Here is a 19,367-nt window from a genome sequence, read left to right as displayed (position 1 = left end):
GTACATATAGTAAGAAAAAATGTTGTTTATTCTCTAAATCAAATATTTTAAGACCTTAGTTTTTCATTTAAAGTTCAAGGCTTCAAGGAATATTACTTTGAATCTTGGAACTTAGTACTTATAGGAAAGTCGTCATAATAATATTATAGGAATGAAGTACTAAGGAAGCTTTCGGACACGAAACTCAATTCTGAAAGCACTGCAATTTCTATAGCTAGGTAGAAAATTTGCAGTTTGTACCTACCTATTTTTTACTGACAGCATATTAAAATTTTCTTTTTTGTATGATTTAGGTTTTTGAAAATTCCGTGAGGACTATTTGATTTTCCGAGATTACAAATAGTCATTATCCGTCTTCAAGTTACAAGCTGTGTTCGTATCGAATTGTGCCAAAATCGGGTTAATGGATTGGCCGATAAAAAGTAACAGACAGACAGGTACACAGAGACACTTTCGTAATTTATAGTATTAGTATTGTAAGGTTATTATTAAAAACTAATTGGAATTGTCAGAATCGCTGCTCGATTGCGGTAGAATAACAGCTACAATGTCATAATCGCAATCACCTCCGATTGGTTGACGCTCGCTATTGGCTACAATGCATTGTTGCAACAAGAATCGCACAAATTCGGCCAATCACAACAATAGGCAATTGAGATTGTAATAATGGTTGATGCAGGTTTTACGAAATCGACCGACTGATTTAAAATTAATAATTTATATAAAAAAGGTAGTTTGACTGATACTTAATTCATTCGATGTTATACAATCTGTTGCTGGGAGGGTATCTGGAGTGAATTTTCACAAATGCGGTTGTTTTGAAGTTTTTCATTTCAGTCTCTTTCAAATCTCCGTCACATATTTGGAACGATTATTGCATATTTTCGCATGATTAGATCGTGAACAGGATAATTAGATGTTGTGATAGCAATTACGCTCTAATTAAATTATATGTTACAAGCTTATTCCCGCGACTTCATCCGCGTGAACTACACAAATTTCAAACCCCTATTTTAGTCCCTTGGGGTTGAATTTTCAAAAATCCTTTCTTAGCGGATGTCTACGTCATAATAATCTATCTGCGTGCCAAATTTCAGATTGCCCGATCCGCCCACTAATTTGAGCAGTTCGTTGATAGATCAGTCAGTCAGTCAGTCAGCTTTTACTTTTATATATACAGAAGATTTTGCCGTTAGTTTTGTTTCGATTAAAACTCTCGGATAAGCTCTACGCGTTGAATTCTCTACGAATTTTACACGTTCTTCGCGTATATTTTGGGAGGACATTCAAAATATTCGTTTCCGAATATGTTTCAAAAATACCTGCTTTTCTGAGTGACGCTTATAGTATGAATTTAAAATAGCTAAAACTGTGTTAGCCCAATCTAGCACATCGGTCAGCCGCGCGGCCCTTAGTATTGACCTTGTCGCAAATATAGACTGGCCCCAGCCGCCGCCAGCAACGAACTACTCGCAACTAGACGAACACAATAATACAATCACGTTTCAAGATACAACTGTCCGTTATCACTAAAAATGGTTGAGCGATTACACCATAATCGACTAACACAAGCTCCTGTCGATCTAAATGTGTTGTGCAAAACTGTGTTTTATGTGGTGTAAGTGAGTAGTGTTTGAAAAATGTCCTCGGCGTCATCCATCGCGGGAAGAAAATGTTAGTACACTACCATTAGTTACGCTCACAGAATTTAAAATATTATCAGCTGTGGTTACACTATTTTGTATTTAAGTGGTTTTAGTGGTATTTTAAACTAATGATTTCATGTTACGTAGGTATTCAGATGCCAACGGAAATAATTAGAAATGTTAAATTATATTAGTAAGTATTAGGAATATTATCTATTAACTATGAATTTATGTACCTACCTACTTATAAAATTGACAGTATGATTAGAATTACTGTAGACCAGACGCTTATGAACTTAGTTTTTAAGCATCACAGTTGTTAGATTCGTATTTTCTGTACTTAATATGAATATTTTGTACTTTTTAATATTTATCCAAAAAAACTTTCTAAATTCATATTTAGCTTACTGCATCATTTCATTTAGGGTATGCCCGCACTACGAAATATCACCGCGCGATGTTTCCCACAGAATTCTGTAAAATGGTAATTGTATGAAGCCATCCAAGCGTATTTTTTAATCATCATCAATACTTATAATAAAACTGTAACAGGTCAAATTCTGTACATTGAAGATATTTTGAAAATTTTTTTTCGAGGGCACTCTATAATCGATACTGAACCCAAAACTGTAATTTTTTTCATTTTTGTCTGTCTGTCTGTCTATCTGTCTGTCTGTCTGTCTGTCTGTCTGTATCACGGCCGCGCATCACGCTGAAACTACTGAATGGATTCCAATGAAACTTGGTACGATTTGAGGTCATACTATGAGGAAGAATATAGGATACTTTTTATCCCGAAATTCAGCATGGTTCCCGTAGGAGAGGGGATGAAAGTTAAAATGTATACTGAGTTGTAATTCATTAACGCGTAGTCCGATTTCATTCATTCTTTTTTTGTTAGAAAGGGGATATTTTAAAGATTGTTCCGTAAATATTTCAAGGTCATCGGTTTTTAACCGACTGTCAAAAAGGAGGTGGTTCTTTTTTCTACATCGATTTTTTCGAGGTTTCTGGACCGATTTGCTAATATTTTTTTTTAAATCAACAAAAAAAGTTTACGTCGTGGTCACATAAAAAATTCTGGATTCAGCTTCTTAATCCTGATGCTGCAGGGTTACTGCCCGCCTGAGTTATCAAGATTCAGGAAGTGTTCATATTGTAGGTACCAAGCAACGACAACAATCCCGAAAAATCAAAGAGTTCCCGCGGGATTTTAAAAAACGTTAATCCACGCGGACGAAGTCGCAGGAATCAGCTAGTATATTATAAGTGCGTGCGGCTCCATAGTCCGTACAGTTTCCATATGTCACAGAATCTGTGGATAAAATTACGCGGTGATAATAATTAGCAGTGGGGGCTTACCCTTACTTGATATTTTAGTTTGATATCATTGTGCATTGGAAATGTGACGTCATAAGACGTTCTTAAGCGTCATAAATCTACGTCATAATGTGTGGGAAATGATTTATTATAATTTAGATGGTTTACGGAATAGATAAATATAAAATCGACTACAAATCTTGACGTCGCCGTCGGGTATCATAATATTATGTTTCTTAATCTAAGGGTATATATAGGCTTCAAGATCTCTAGACAACCGTAGGTTAAACCTGATGTCTAAAAATTAAATAAATATTTTAGAATGTAAGTACGTACTCAAAACATAACTTTCTTCCTTTGCTTACATCACAGCCTGGATAGCAACTTTTTGCTGAGATTATAATATTATTGTATGAAAATGTAAAACTTTTAACCGACACAATGGCCGGATAAGGCGCGGGAAAGCAAGTCATGCTTCCCTGGTGATTGTAAAAAGACCATCTACATGCCTTTGTTTGAAATCAGTTGAGTAGTTGAGGCATAAAGAAAAAAAACGGCCAAGTGCGAATCAGACTCGCGCACCGAGGGTTCCGTACTAAAGTCGCATTATATCAACATTTTGCACGATAAATCAAAAACTATTATGTATAGAAATAAATAAAAATCGGAAAATACTTACTTACTATTAGTTCATGTTCACATTTTAATTTTTTTTCATGATGTAACCACAAATTCATGGTTTTCAGATTTTTCCCCTTACTTGTGCTATAAGACCTACCTACTTGCCAAATTACATGATTCTAGGTCAACTGGAAGTACTCTCTAGGCTTCTTGACAGACACGACAGACAGACAAACAGACAACAAAGTGAGTTCCTTTTTTCATTTCATGTACGGAACCCTAAAAATACAAAAACACTAAGCAAAAATCATTCTGAATTATGATGCAAATCAGAATGATTTTGCTTAGTTTTTAAGTCCAGGGATACAAAATTTTCAATTCTAAAATGAAAATGTCTGCTCTAGGAAAAATGCCATTCATCATACAATGAAACATTGGTTCCCGTAGATTTTGTACAGCGTCTACTTTATGTTTCTTGCAACTCACTCAATGATGTGTAGAATTGAAATATTTACGGTACATTTTATTTAATATTAACTTACGCTCGCGACTTCGTCCGCGCGGGTACATACACAAATTTCAAATCTCTATTTTACCCCCTTGAAATAGGGTTCGATTTCGGGCACGCACCTCTATTCTCTAACATTACTCAGTAATGTGTATTTTAACTAAAAATCACTAGATTTAACGGTGAACAAAAACACGTGAGGAAAATTGCACACCTGATCTCCTTAATATTCGCAAATGTGTGTGAAGCCTACCAACCCGCTCTTGGCAAGAATGGTGGACTATGACTTTAACCCGTCTTATTATGAGAGGAGACTGGGCTCAGTAGTGGGCCAGTGACTACTGAAAAATTTCAAGAGTAGGTTAAGTTACCCTTTGAGTCAATTGTTGAATTTGTAACATAATAATTAATATTATGTGATAATTATTATTTATTAGTTACGTAAACTTAAAACTAGCTGCGACGGTTCCAAACCCGCCAACAAAAAACTTTGCCGGGTATTCTTTTTTCACACTATCACTTAAAGTTTATTACAATCAAAGTTTTGCTAAATTGTATAATATTGTTTCATAAATTTTATATTCAAGTGCGAATTTGCTAAAATTTAATATGCTAATATTAAATTTTCGCCCTGAAACAATTTAGTATGAAAATTTTACGAATTCACGAAATTCATAATAATTTTCTCGGTACCTACCAATTTTATTTCAGACGCCAATATAAAATGTAGGTACCTATCTACTTTATGTAAATTCTGTAACTGGATGAAATGCTTATCATATTAATATTATTATGAATAGGTAATACGGTTACATAATATGTTATATGCATGCACCTTGTAAGAAAGGTGGGTATAATGGTGTCATTGCTAAGTACATTTTAACCTACATTGCACCGGCCTTAGGCTGATGATCTATAGAGCGTACAGTACGCGACAGAAAGTAAAGGCTCCCCCACACAGCCGCGTTATTATCGGTCGATAATATCGCATGCGTTATTGCGATATCTGTTTTCAGTACATTTTGTATTAGGATGGTCATGTAGTTACACACTGCTGCGATAATAACGCCGCAATGGAAGTAGGGCGCATTATCGCAATAACGCATGCGATATTATCGACCGATAATAACGCGGCTGTGTGGGGGAGCCTTAATGTACATCGGCCTTTAGAGAATGACATTTCGGCTTTGTAGACCGTTGTCTCTGTCACTTATACCTATGTGACGTTTTGTCGGTCTTAACGACAGAGACAATGCTCTACAAATCTGATGTCTCTTTCTAAAGGTCGATGTACATTTTTCTGCCGCGTTCTGTACGTACTTTGACTGTGCTCAAATTTTACTAAGAGTTAAAATGAAACAGATTTAGTATATAGCTCTGTTTCGTTTTAACTCTTTGTATACTATAGGTAGATCTAAGCCTAAGACATCTTTCCTTCCTTAGACACGCCCAAAAAAAACAAGTGTAGATAGTAGGTATGCGTCACATAGAAATGGCGATATTATTTACTTATTGATTTCGTGAATTACCTACCTAAGGATATCACGAACGCTTCATATATTTTTTTAATAGAGATAGCGAGCAAACGAGCAGGCAGGTCACCTGGTGTTAAGTGATTACCGCCGCCCATGAACATGTGCAGCACCAGAGGAACATCCGATGCGTTGCCGGCCTTTTAGGAATATGTTGGTCCGCCCCTTGAATAACCCCATGTTGTAATCTAATGGGAACACCGCCGATGGGAGTTGGTTCCACAGTTTGCATGTGCGTGGAAAGAAGGATCTGGCACAGCGGACGGTCGAAGTGCACCAGACACCCAGGTGGTGAGAGTGAAATTCCTTACGGTGGCGCGCGGTGCGGTTGATAATTTTCCGCGATAAAAAGTAGCCTATGTGCTGATAATTCAGGGTAATTATAATTTTCATGATACTTTACTAAGGTCATGTCAAGCTCGTGCAGATACACCTTGTGTTAAGATTGGACTAGGTACTTGTTTTGCGCTTAGATTAGCGAAGCATTGGGTCACATCTGATTCTGTTGCATCTATTTGTTTCAGTGGTTCTAAGCACACTTCTTGAGACTGACCACTACGAAAGCCTCATCAAGGAGCTGACATGTACAAAATGCAATAAATATATGAAACCACCAATTTATCTGTGCGTGGATGGCCATAGTATGTGTGGGTCGTGTTACGAGAAGAGCTTCCAGTGTCATATATGCCAAGTAAGTGAAGAACGTTATAGCCTCGATAGCTCAACGGTTATAGGAGCGGACTGAAAACCGAAAGGTCGCCGGTTCAAATCCCGCCCGTTGCACTATTGTCGTACCTACTCCTAGCACAAGCTTTACGCTTAATTGGAGAGGAAAGGGGAATATTAGTCAGCAATTTGGCTAATATCCTTTTAAAAAAAAAAAACATACCTATTTAAGAATTATATAGAATACCTAAGCATAGTCTAAATCATGTCTAAATATATAAAAGGAAAAGCTGACTGACCTGAATGACTGATCTGTCAACGCGCAGCTCAAACTACTGGACGGATCGGGCTGTGGCATGGTAGCTATTATGACGTACCTAGGCATCCGCTTAGAAATATTTTTTGAAAATTCAACCTCTAAGGGGGTAAAATAGGAGTTTCAAATTTGTGTAGTCTACGCGGCCGAAGTCGTGAGCATAAACTAGTAATAGTAGAAGTAGTATTAGTAGTAGTATTAGGTATAAAGAGGAGAGGTTGCAGGAACCACCGCACCTATTTGAAAAATTGTTTCACCATTTGAAAGGTACATTATTCCAAATGAAAAAATGAAAAATGAAAATGAACATAAGCTATAATTTCCCAATAGCTTTCCCAAACAAAAATTGTCTAAACGTCTATTGTCATGAGTTAAATAACTAGGTAGGTAGGTATGTGTTATTTTTTATGGTAAAATAAAATACCTAGTGATTACTGCGTAAAGTTCGCGACAGGTCGAAATGGCAATCGGAGAGGTGACGGCCCCTGTAACTAACCTGACGAGGTCCTAAAAAACTCTACCCTATTTTTCCTTCGAATCTTTCCAAAGGTTACGGTTTAAATTAATTCCCTTAAAGTGGCACGTGTATCGTATAGCAGTAAGACCCCTTGAAATGTTGTGTCCATAATAAACCAAGAACTTTTAGAGTATCGGAAATAATGAGTTCATCAGGCCTAAACGACTTTACGGAGTCCGCGTATTGGAAGTAGGCATTCGAGTATGTCTGACAAGACAAATGCCGTTCTGGTGCAATTCAAAATGTGCGTTCACGTATTGAACCGCGTTTATCAAGCCAACGACTTTACGGAGTTCGCGAATTTGAAGACTTCTCCAAACTACTAACCCCTTTGGGATAGAAGCTTGGAAGGATGGCATCATTTACTTGGGGAATTAAAAAGTAAATGATGGTACATAGCCCCTCCGCGCCATGTACGGTGAGCTTCTGCCTTCCCTTAGTATCCTATGACACTAAGTACATAAAATACCAACGAACAGTAGCCCCCCCCCCCACAACGTCATCATTTGATAAACGGCGCAACGTATGCAAGCATACTTTAGAAAGAGGTGCGTGCCTCTTATGATCCCACGATGCAGCCATAGCTGAAACAGCATTTTTAGAGTGGTGCTCTCCCACTACAGACCTGTTAATAGGTTTCAAGGAGAGTCAGACTCACTGCGGGAATATCCACAGGCCTTAACCCAACCTTCAATATTTATGTATTGGTATAATAATGTTGCATTTATATTGTGCGTGTATTCAGTAAACACCACAAGGTGGTTAAGCATTCCAACGAATGTCAGAGTACAAACAGTACAGCAGCATTACCTGCCCACTGTGATTGGTAGCTATTAGATATTAAAGCATGCTAGAATCAACTCAGCAAAGGATTCACAAAGCCCGAGATACTAGGTTCTCCTTCATATAAGAATCACAAAGCATCAAAGGCACTGGGTCTCCTTCGCATAAGCGTCTTCCAACGCGCTCCAACGCATACCAGCAAATAATTCAAAAGTAAACACAGGATACCAGAACAAGACAAAACCAGAAATAGCCGTATGATCTGCCATCGCTAGCCAATCCTATTCTAGTTTCCAATGTAATTAAATCCTAAAGACGAGCCAGGCTCACTGCAGATTTAGTACATGGGCCTACAACTCAATTTAACATCCACTATACTTGAATGCAACCCCATTAACATACGTTCGCACTATGTGTGAACGCACGCCGATGTAATCACAAATTCAAACATAGCAAACTATTGTCAAGAATGAACAAGGCTCACCATGGCATCTACAGGCCTAATCCCTATCTAACATCTAACTGATAGTCAGATGCCAAACAGAGCCAGGCGCACTGCGATACAAACGCCGAAGCGAGGGAGACTATATCCACAGGCCTAATCCCATCTTCAGCATTTATGTACCTTGTAAGTGTTTGCAATCACCACGGAATGATAGAAGTCTTCAGAAGAATGTCAGATAGTTCACTAATAACACTGAAAGCCATCTCAAGCAAAGATTCACCAAACACATCCCGAAGGACGCGCGGTTTTCTCCGCCTAAGCAGCCAAATTGTCAGTTCAACCATAAATCGCTCTCAGACTTTAGAAAGTATCGCCCTATAATATAAGAAATGTATCCTTGTACTCAAAGTGGTCCCATTCTCAAATTAGTATTCTTTATTATAAACCTCATGTGTCGCCCCAGCACATAAGTTACAATAAGTAAATTATATTGTGTATCTCCACATCGCCGTTTGAGTAGAGCACGCTATGAGCGCCACTACGCAACGACGAGCGCGCACACTCACCGTCTCGACCGACGCGCGCGATGCCGCACGCAACGCTAGTTCAGCAATGAACGCTCCGAGCGCTATTACGCTTAACCAGCGCGGCGCGCACACAACGCCTCGACGCGGCCCCGCGCATCGCTGTCTGTCTTCGCTCCCGATAACCCGTGCGGCGTATATCCTCGATTCCCAATGTTTGCCTACGTTATGCGTTATGAGTTAAAATTGAAACTCTTAGAAGTGAAACTTTTATATTCTTATGTGAAATACTTTACTACTGATATGTACTGACCTAATTTAGATAAATTTAAAGCAAAAAAATTTGTACTATTTTGCATATTAAAATTTTATAATATTTTAGTATGCCAGTTGAGTATCGTTACACCCCCACACCCACACAGCCACCGCGCTGACCCGGTGCGCGATAGCGCGGGTGACGTGCGGGTGTGCGGGGTGTCCCTCCGCCTCATACCCCAATTGCCATCTCAACCTGTCGTGTACTTTACCTATGTAATGAAAATTTGAATTAAGATTGGGATCGGGTAGAAATTAAAATGTCCCTACTTAATAAATAAACTTGTTGATATTCGATCGGTCTGTAAACAAAATTAATCGAAATAATGAAACAATTGATTCAATTGTGTTGCGGTATTTTAAATTGATTGGGCTTAAAGCAAAACCAATTATTTTAGGCAGTAATTTAATTTACCGTCCCTACAATACACCACGGAACAATTTATTAATTATATTTCAATAATGTTTGCAAAGCATTTAACAAAGTGGTATTTATTACCTACTGGAGTATCACATATTTTGTAAAATTAAAAACCTACCCTAACACGTACCTACGTCTACAGACGGATCGAGTGAAGTGGCGCCGAGGTATGGTTTCCTTTAGATTATAATGTCAGCCGTTCAAAACTTTCATGAGAAAAAGTACTTAATTGTAGGTATGGGAAGATTAGGGATATTGATTTGATTAAACTGCATCGTTACTTACCACCAGGTGAGTCTGCAATCAAGGGCCAAACTTGTCTGAACAAAACATTTCAAGATTTCACCAATATTAAAAACTAGATGATGCCAGCGACTTTATCCGAGTGGATTTAGGTTTTTAAAAATCCCGTGGGAACTCTTTCCGGGATCAAAAGTACCCTATGTCCTCCCCGGGATGCAAGCTATCTCTGTACCAAATTTCATCAAATTGGTAAAACGGATAGGCCGTGAAAAGATAGCAGACAGACAGACAGAGAGACAGACAGACAGACAGACAGACGGACAGACAGACAGACACACTTTCGCATTTATAATATTAGTATGGAAGTATGGATAAGTGTCTTTCGGCGAACCGTGCAAATACGTCATGACAGTTAAATAAAATTACGTGAATTATATTATTCACTCGAGTATTTTGTATGTTACAGAAAGAATTCGCGCTGATCCGACCGATGGCCCTTGAGTCGTTGGCTAACAAAGTGCTATTTCCTTGCACCAATACCGGCTGTCCAAAGCACGCCACCATTTCTCAGCTTGAGAAGCACACGCCCAGCTGCCAGTTTCGGATCATCAACTGTTTTATGGCCAGGGTTTATGGTAGGTAAATGTTGTATAGCAACTGTATCAGAACAGTACGGTGCTATTAATTGTGTTAGATTTGCATTGGGCTTTGAAATCAATATGTCGCATGCCAGCTGCGGGACAGGCGTGGAGACAGTGGGTAGAGACTTGGAGACTTGGAGAGGCGCGAGGGGTGCAACGGCGTGATTATTTTGCATGGATATAGTTAAAGACCTGGAGATTGGAGAGTGACTACTTTTATCCCGGAAAATCAAAGAGTTCCCATGGGATTTTTAAAAACCTATATCCACGCGGACGAAGTCGCGGGTATCAGCTAGTCATACACTATAATTTATCTACTTAGTTCTTGACTTGGTATAAGTTCTTACCAAGATGATGAATGGTATTTAAAAACCTGTACCTACTACAAATCTAAGGTGTTGACATCAAACGAGTCGCAGGGAGCCGCTGGATTCAGGCGGCCGGCCAAAGACCGTAGCGTGTAGCAGTCCCTGCAAAAGTCGACCTATGTCGTGCACGTCTATCGGTGCTAGTGATGATGATTATAAACGTAAGTGGATTTTAAAACAATAATGTATTGTAATTGCAGATCAGAAAAAAGAAAGGAGGGCCTTTCTTTTTTCCTTCTTCTGTTTAGGAGACAACTAATGAAGAACAATAATTGTTGTAGGTAATTGTACGTGGGAGGGTCGAGCCGGTGAGTGGATGGACCATTGCTTCGCGGATCACAAACAAAAAGTGAAGGAACTGCCTTTTATCACTGTGAAAGACAAGTGGGACGCCAAGAGGACGGAACCTGTGCTCAATTATTTCCTGTTAAAATGTTTTGAGAGGATATTTAATGTTTACCAGATTTATGACAAGAGAGGAGGTTAGTCCATACCTACTGCCTTAACTTCTATTCTAATTATCAAGCCTCAATAGCAAAACGGTTAAAGGAGCGGACTGAACGGTTGCCGGTTCAAATCCCACCCGTTGCTCTATTGTTGTACCTTCTCCTAGCACAGCTTTACGCTTGCTTGGAGGGGAAAGGGGGATATTAGTCATTACGTTAAAATTGGCTAATATTCTTCAAAAAGTAATCTTTACTTACTTGGTGATAGGTATTTATGAATGCGAACGTATGTCTGTCTGATTTACGGCGGTTGAGCCATTAAAAGTGTGATTCAACCGCTGAACCGATCTGAACGAAATTTGGCACAGAGGTAGCTTGTAGCTTGAAAACAGACAAAGGCTTTTATCACATCATGACAACAATATCTTAGTAATGTATTTGAGCTTATATCCTGAACGGTTAGATAATTTAAGTTTTTTGTTTAAATAGCTTAATTTCTAAAATATTTTCGGTTAGGTATGTATAAAATGGAAAGTCAAGCGAACAAGCTTTCTATATTACAAGAACTTTCTTTAATGAATTTACCTTCTTACTTTAGGAATTTTTAGGTAGTAAGTTACATACTTTGTAGATTTTAAGTAAGCTTTTCAAAAATCTTGTTTTCGCAAGTGATAGTATAGTGCCTATCTGTGTGTAAAGTTCTCAAGTAAATAAACTTGACAGTTTCATAATGTGGCGTGATATGACTAGGTACTCCATACGGTGTTACGGTTGTTAACTTGAAAAGTTAGACTTGTGGCTCAGTTTATTCTATACTTTTTCCTGCGACTTCGTCCAAATGTTATCAGGACCCTTATTATAAATGCGAAAGTATGTTTGTTTATTGGTTTGTTGGTTTGTCCTTCAATCACGTCGCAACGGTGCAACGGATTGACGTGATTTTTTGCATGGGTATAGATAAAGGCCTGGAGAGTGACATAGGCTTCTTTTTATCCCGGAAAATCAAAGAGTTTCCACGGGATTTTGAAAAAACCTAATTCCACGCGGACGAAGTCGCGGGCATCAGCTAGTAATTTACATATTATTGCACTCAGGGATAATATAGTAATAAAGAATTTTCAGAATCGTATCATTAACTGCCCCGTAAACGGTCAAATATGTTTGTCAAACACGCCGTCAATCTAATTTGCCAAACACGTAGTTTGTTTGACAAACGCAGCTGTACACTTTCAAGCATGTTTGACAAACAAATTTGCGAAACTCTTAATTTGTTTGACAAACGCATCAAACACGACCGCAGACGTTCAAATAATTTGAAAATCACGTAATATTTGATAAATATGTTTGGCCGTTTACGGGGCACTTTAGTTCCGGAGTACTTACAAACTTTACCTCTTTATGATAATAGTTTAGAAGGGATATTTTAGAAAATATTGAATTATTGATTGAGATTCTCTATTCCTCTATTTTGTATTTCAGGAAGGATGATGTGGACTGTCCTAGTGAACGACGAACAGGCTGATAAGTTTTACTTCGAGGTAGACATATTTCTACCAAACCTTCCAAGCAAAAAGATTGTTTATAGGTAAGGATTCAGTGTAAATAACAAAAATTAACCGCGAATTTCACACAAGAAATGAGTACACAGAATTTACGGCGTGAATCTCCTTTTTGTAAAATGATACGTCTTATCTTATCGTTAGCAAAGTTTGTTGGAATTTGAGATTAATTTCCTTAAAGACTTCATAGGGTTTTTATTTGATTATTTTTCAGGCATTTCGTTAAAGTATTTTAATATTTTTAAATACGTAGATAGAGAGAATGTCTCTAGCGCACTCCCCAGTGCACCCCCAGTGTATCCATACAAACCTAATGTGCCATAAGACCTACCTACCTACCTACCAAATTTCACGATTCTAGGTCAACGGGAAGTACCCTATAGGTTTTCTTGACAGACACGACAGACAGACGGACAGACAGACAACAAAGTGATCCTATAAGGGTTCCTTTTTTGGAGGTACGGAACCCTAAAACATCATCATGATCATGATTTCAACCCAATGCCGGTGCACTAATGACAACGGCTTTCCCTTCATAATGAGGGATACATGCACAGTCTATATAGACTTCACACTTTAGAGATCTTTCAGGCATGCAATCTTCTCAAGATGTTTTCACTGCTGTAGCTTGTTGCAATCAATGGCTTGAAAAAAAGTCTTCATAAAATTTTTACCTGTTGTTTTTATATGAATCATCGCATTATTTATTTATTTTCAACACTTACATCAAAATATATCAAAGGAAAAGGTGACTGACTGACTGACTGACTGACTGACTGACTGACTGACTGACTGACTGACTGATCTATCAACGCACAGCTCAAACTACTGGACGGATCGGGCTGAAATTTGGCATGCAGATAGCTATTATGACGTAGGCATCCACTAAGAAAGGATTTTTGAAAATGCAATCCCTAAGGGGGTGAAATAGGCGTTTGAAATTTGTGTAGTCCACGCGGAAGAAGTCGCGAGCATAAGCTAGTTATGTAGTACATAATAATTAAATAGTTAGGTATGTATAATTACAAAGACATGCCATGACCATGCTGAAAACTTTTCGTTTTTCTCGAAACATAAAAAGTTTGTTACGCTTTGCTGTTAAAAGTAAAGTCGACAGCCGTCTTCTGGAGTTCAGTCCTGTAATTTTGTTTCAGGCGCCCGTGCAAGTGTGAAAAGGATGCCGATTTTCTAGAGCACACTCAAAATGTGTACATTCCTGTTGAAAATATTTTCTCGATGCTCGATGAAGGCGAGTCTATTAATTTTACGGTTAGAATCGGTAAGTGTATTTTTTCGATGACTAAAGAGTATTCGGTAAGAGTTGTACATATAAGTAGTACGCGACAGGTCAACATAGCAATAGGGGTGCAGCCAGCCCCCGCGCTATCCCGGTGCGAGACAGCGCGGGTGACGTACGGGTATGCGGGACGTCCCCCCCGCCTCTTACCCCGATTGCCATCTCGACCTGTCGCGTACTATAGGTACAGGTGTAGTACTATTATATATTCTGTGGTATAGGTAGCACTTGACTGGGATTTCGGCTGTCAGTCTATTTTGATGAAAACGCACATCGGTACCTCGCTGGAGAATCAGTTGATATGCGGAACCGCTTCCGAATATCGATACGAACCGGTTTGATGCGGAATCCAGCTTCCGTGTATCCTGCCACGTACAACTTACTTTACCTTACTTTCAAGGAAAGAGTGAACAGGCATGTTCTAGGCTTGCATCATAAATCATAATACAAGGAACTACAAGCTTAATTTGCTAACACAGACAAATCTTTACGGTATAACGTGCAGCATACGAGATGCACCACCTACCCTTCCACTACTAAATAAGCAGGAAAAGCATGCAAGACATACCCCCTGGGGCCCAACACATAACACTCTACAATCAATAATGTGAAGATTTCTATAATGTTGTGTGTTGGTGGTATATATTGCTTGATTTTCCTGCTTCTTCAGTAGTGGGAGGGTGGGCTGTGCATATCGTATGCTACACGTTGTACCTACCATACAGATTTTTCTGCTTTGGCAGTTCCTTGTAGATCAGTACCCGTAGTACAAGATGTTACGTCTCACCAAACCAAACCAAATTCGAGAGTCGAAATACTTCCGCGTTACAGTAAACTGGATCTTAAATGACTTGTTTTAAAGCTCAAGTTTGTCTACACTTCTACAGCCAGCGCTCCAAGCGGAAACATTGCGAAATTAAAATCAGTGGCATTGAATATTTGACTTCAATTCAAGGCTGTTTAGGTCCATTTTACTGTAACGCGGAAGTATTTCGACTCTCGAATTTGGTTTCGTTTGGTGAGACGTAAAATCTTGTACTACGGGTACAGGGAATTCCACAAAGTAACGCCTGCTTCTATCCAACAAAAAGTTTTTATAGCAATGTCAACCAAAAATAAATTAAAGTATTTGAGTATAGTGATTATTTCGCTAGCTAAATATATTACTCATTTACATTTATTTATTTTATTTATTTATTATTTTTATTTATTTATTTATTACAGGAGAGGTTGAAAGTCTGGCATTGTTGGAGACGCCTGCTACAAGCGAAAGTTTTATTCGGCTCACTGATGAAGATCACAAAGAGGATTAAATAATATAATACAATTTTTGTACTATAAATTAAAAAAAAATCACCAAATTAAAGTTAAGGGAACTTGAGTCGCTTCCAATAAATTAGCGAAATTTTTAAATAGACATTTTTCTATAGATGGGAATGAATGTTTGAATAGGTAGTTGTTCAAATATGCTTAGATATTACAATTTTTGATTTTAATAATATAACTACAGTACGCGGCTAAAAGTGATGAACATCGGCCTTTAGAATGTCATTTCAGGTTTGTAGAGCGTTGTCTCTGTCACTCATACCCATATGACGTTTTGTCGGTCTCAACGACCGAGACAGTGCTCTACAGATCTGCTGTCTCCTCGATGTTCATCACTTTTGGCCGCGTACTGTACTTAAGCTTTATTTATATTAGTAATAAGAAACAAAAGATAATTGAAGCACTTTAGATTTATCTAGAGTCAATTTGTGCAACTTCCTTAATAAAGACTTTACAATCGCAAACGTGCTTATTATTTCTAAGAAATCATGAAAATTACCTATAAAAATGAAATTTGACAGGTAGGTAGTTCTTATAGCAAAAGTAAAGGAATAAATCCGAGAACCGTGAATTTGTGGTTACATCACAAAAAAATTAAAATGTGTTCACGAAAAAATTAATTTACTAAATCAAATATCAGATGGCGCAGTCCGTCATTAACTTGCAGTTCTACATAAAAGTATTAGGTTTATCTTTTACGATGGTACGGAACCCTTCGTGTGCGAGCCCGACTCGCACTTGACCGGTTTTTTTTATAGTAAGAAACTTAATGGCGCGTTGTCACCTGTAAGAAACTTTTATGTAGTAGGTAGGTTAGTACTTATTTAAAATATGTAGCAGTTAAGCGCTGTTCATTATTATAAGTATTATATTATTACATTATAGGTATTACATTATTATAATATTACAAAAATTATAAGAAAATAATATAAATATATTTCTATATATTATATATATAAATTATAAAAAAAAATATTATTATAAAAGGGATTTTCAGCATCCGAATCATATTGTAAATCACGCCGCGAAATTATGGGAAGATGAGATTTATGGCTCTTGTTTCCGCTAGCAAATTTTCATCGCGCAATAATTTTATCCACAATACAAGTTTATTAATTTATTGTTTTCGGCCCTTTACATCATTTTAAATTTAATTTAATATTAATAACGTGAAGTGCTACATGTGAACCTAAATGTATGAGGACTGCTTACCTACTTCTGAATAAAATAATGAAAAAGAATACATTGGGGCTGATTCTGTTGTACACAATCTCTAAACTAAACTAAATTAACAGATCTAAATCTAGTGCTATCCTATTCCGCAAGCAACATTATGAAAGTGATAGCAATAGATTTATAGACGTGCCATTTTAGTTTAGTTTAGAGATTGTTTGTACAACAGAATTAGCCACAATGACTTATTAAATGAGAAAACTCGCCATATTTTCTCTTTATGTTAACTGTCATGTCAAAAGTACGATTTAGTACTTACGGTAAACGGTAAAGCATTATCCAAATGCAAGCTATCTCTGTACCAAATAGATAATGCCCACGACTTCATCTAGCTTCATCGAGTTTAGTTTTTAAATCTCGTAGGAACTTTTTGGTTTCCCCGGAGGAAAAAGTAGCCATGTCCCGTCGGGATGCAATCTATCTCCATATCAAATTTCGTTAAAACCGGTTAAACCAGATTAAACGGATGGGCCATCAAAAGCAAGTGAACAGACAGGCAGATAGACAAACTTTTGCATTTTACAGTATTAAGCATGGATGAGTCTCAACTCATAGCCTACCACGCTGGCCACGCTGGCCACGCTGGCACGGGTTGGCAGACCTTCGACATCGATCGAAAAAAACACTACCTATTATTATTACTGGTTTAGTCAAAAATGCAAAATCATGACCAAAACCAATCGCTTTCGTAGGCGAATAAATGTAATAAAGTACAAGGAGTGACAAATTGGGAAACTTGAGTGGGTAAGTTTCTAAAATAACACCGCCTTTGGCAATAAAATTGTTTTCGATACTTCGTTGTGACGAGACAGAAAATTTGGGGCATCGAGTTAATTAACTGGCTTGAGAGTTATGGCTAAACCATTCACATTCTGAGAGGAGACCCGAGTCCAGTAAGCTGGCAATGAAATGATGATGATTATGATGAACTAAGGTCTCAGGATAAACTAACGTGTAAAACAGATCAAAAACAGTTTTTTATATTCCCTATTACGTGGACTTATTTTATAATTAAATGAAAGTTCATTTTATCATGAACACAGAAAAACAGAAAAAAGAAGATACGTTAATAATTTTTTGGAATTGATAAATTTCGCTGACAAGCTTTATTATTTTTTATAATATATAATTTAATCTACATAAAAATATCTTATAAATATTATATTAATATCTAGATCTCATCGAAACACGTTTTCGCAAACTTAAAAGCGTGTATACTATACGTATATATTGTAAGAGAGATGCTGTCATCTGACATCCAAGATGTTGCCGCGAGCAACCACCAACAAGTACACAATGTTGAAGAAACTTGGAAGCAATTTGTCTGTAACGCGAATGCTCTGTGTTGACAGCGACCGCAGTTTCATTTCATATTCAAACTAACATACTCGCTGTTTGTACACAATTTATCATAAACCTTTTTGTTGCAATGAACAAGATTGTTTCTGCTATATAATATTGTCCCATCTGTACACGACGAAAAAGGATACAATTCGGCGTTTGGTGAACAAAAGATTTCCTCTGATAGAATGAGTTCTTAGCCCCAAGGCACCTTTAATCTACGCGGAAGAAGTAGCGGCATTGGCTAGTAATTTAATATATCACAAAGGTACTATCAAGTATTCTGTGATATCAGTACCTACGGTTTTATATTATTTCTATGGGGACGTCTATAACCTATGTTGTTACATTTATTTTGTGATAAAAGTAAACGATCTGCAAACTTCCCGATATAATAAAAATATATGGATACCCGATACGATTTTCGATTCCCCGCATGAGTCATTAAACTTTAAAAGACCCTTATAATAGAAAGGAAATGTGGCATATACAAAGCGAAATATTCCTTTGAACCATCTATTTCATCATTGTGAATACATAATATTATCATTAAAACATTCTTTCCTTTTGCTCTTGTTTTGGAACGCCCGCAACGTTGCGATGAATTTTTTTAGTTTGAGGATACACAGACCTGTAAAATACATCGATGTTTGAGAACATAATGAGAACATGAATTGCACTTTTTTTCTCTAATCGATGGAGTTGCATTATTGCAGGACAAAGAAACTTAATTATTATATAATTGCAAAACTTCGTTTTTAGGGTTCCGTACCTCGAAAGGAAAAACGGAACCCTTATAGGATCACTTCGTTGTCTGTCTCTCTGTCAACAAACCTATAGGCATAGATTAATTATTGGTCTCGCTCCGCTCTACCCTATAGAGTACTTCCCATTGACCTACAATCATGAAATTGGTAGGTAAGTAGTTCTTATAGCAGACGTTAAGGAAAAAATCCAAAAACCGTGAATTTGTGGTTATATCACAAAAAAAATTAAAATGTGTTCCTGAACAAGCAATTAGTAAGTACTTTCAACTTTTAAAGTAAAATTACTATTATAAAGTGGGGTATCATAATATGAAAGGGCGTTACTTGTACATTTTAAAATAGATTTTTACTTATTTTTATACAAAATAGTTTCTGACCTGCAAAATTGCAACGAGTAATACTTAGTATCCCAATTACTAACCATACAACAAGAATGATATTTAATAAATCTTAACCCGCCTGAGTTTGCTGTTGACTTCTTTTCAGACTGGGCGTAGGGCGCATTTGTAGCCCTCATCACTTCAGTATTAAG

The 19,367-nt window shown here is 37.5% G+C and overlaps 1 protein-coding gene and 1 long non-coding RNA gene across 2 annotated transcripts in view; one reads left to right on the top strand and one right to left on the bottom strand.

Moving 5' to 3' along the window:
- The window catches only part of LOC138403267 (uncharacterized), a 163,080-nt gene that overhangs the window by 21,883 nt on the left and 121,830 nt on the right, over window positions 1–19,367 (bottom strand). The gene's annotated exons all lie outside the window — the stretch shown is intronic.
- LOC117988178 (E3 ubiquitin-protein ligase sina-like) lies at window positions 1,426–15,498 on the top strand. The gene is made up of 7 exons (XM_034975298.2): window positions 1,426–1,674; window positions 6,152–6,318; window positions 10,324–10,492; window positions 11,148–11,348; window positions 12,792–12,897; window positions 14,026–14,150; window positions 15,393–15,498. Exons 1-7 carry the CDS (start codon window positions 1,641–1,643, stop codon window positions 15,479–15,481), a joined length of 891 nt encoding a protein of 296 aa, XP_034831189.1. The 5' UTR covers window positions 1,426–1,640; the 3' UTR covers window positions 15,482–15,498.

The sequence above is a fragment of the Maniola hyperantus genome, chromosome 14 (genome assembly GCF_902806685.2).
Source record: "Maniola hyperantus chromosome 14, iAphHyp1.2, whole genome shotgun sequence".
Lineage (NCBI taxonomy): Eukaryota > Metazoa > Arthropoda > Insecta > Lepidoptera > Nymphalidae > Maniola > Maniola hyperantus.
The sequence above is the reverse complement of the archived record's forward strand: the minus strand, read 5'-3'. Positions and strand labels throughout refer to the sequence as shown.

What these genes read in the sequence shown, in the direction of transcription:
- LOC117988178 (XM_034975298.2), top strand. Translation starts at nt 1,641, where the DNA reads ATGTCCTCGGCGTCATCCATCGCGGGAAGAAAAT. An exon ending in TTTTATGGCCAGGGTTTATG is followed by an intron (nt 10,493 to 11,147) that starts GTAGGTAAATGT and finishes TAATTGTTGTAG; the next exon opens with GTAATTGTACGTGGGAGGGT. An exon ending in GATTTATGACAAGAGAGGAG is followed by an intron (nt 11,349 to 12,791) that starts GTTAGTCCATAC and finishes TTTGTATTTCAG; the next exon opens with GAAGGATGATGTGGACTGTC.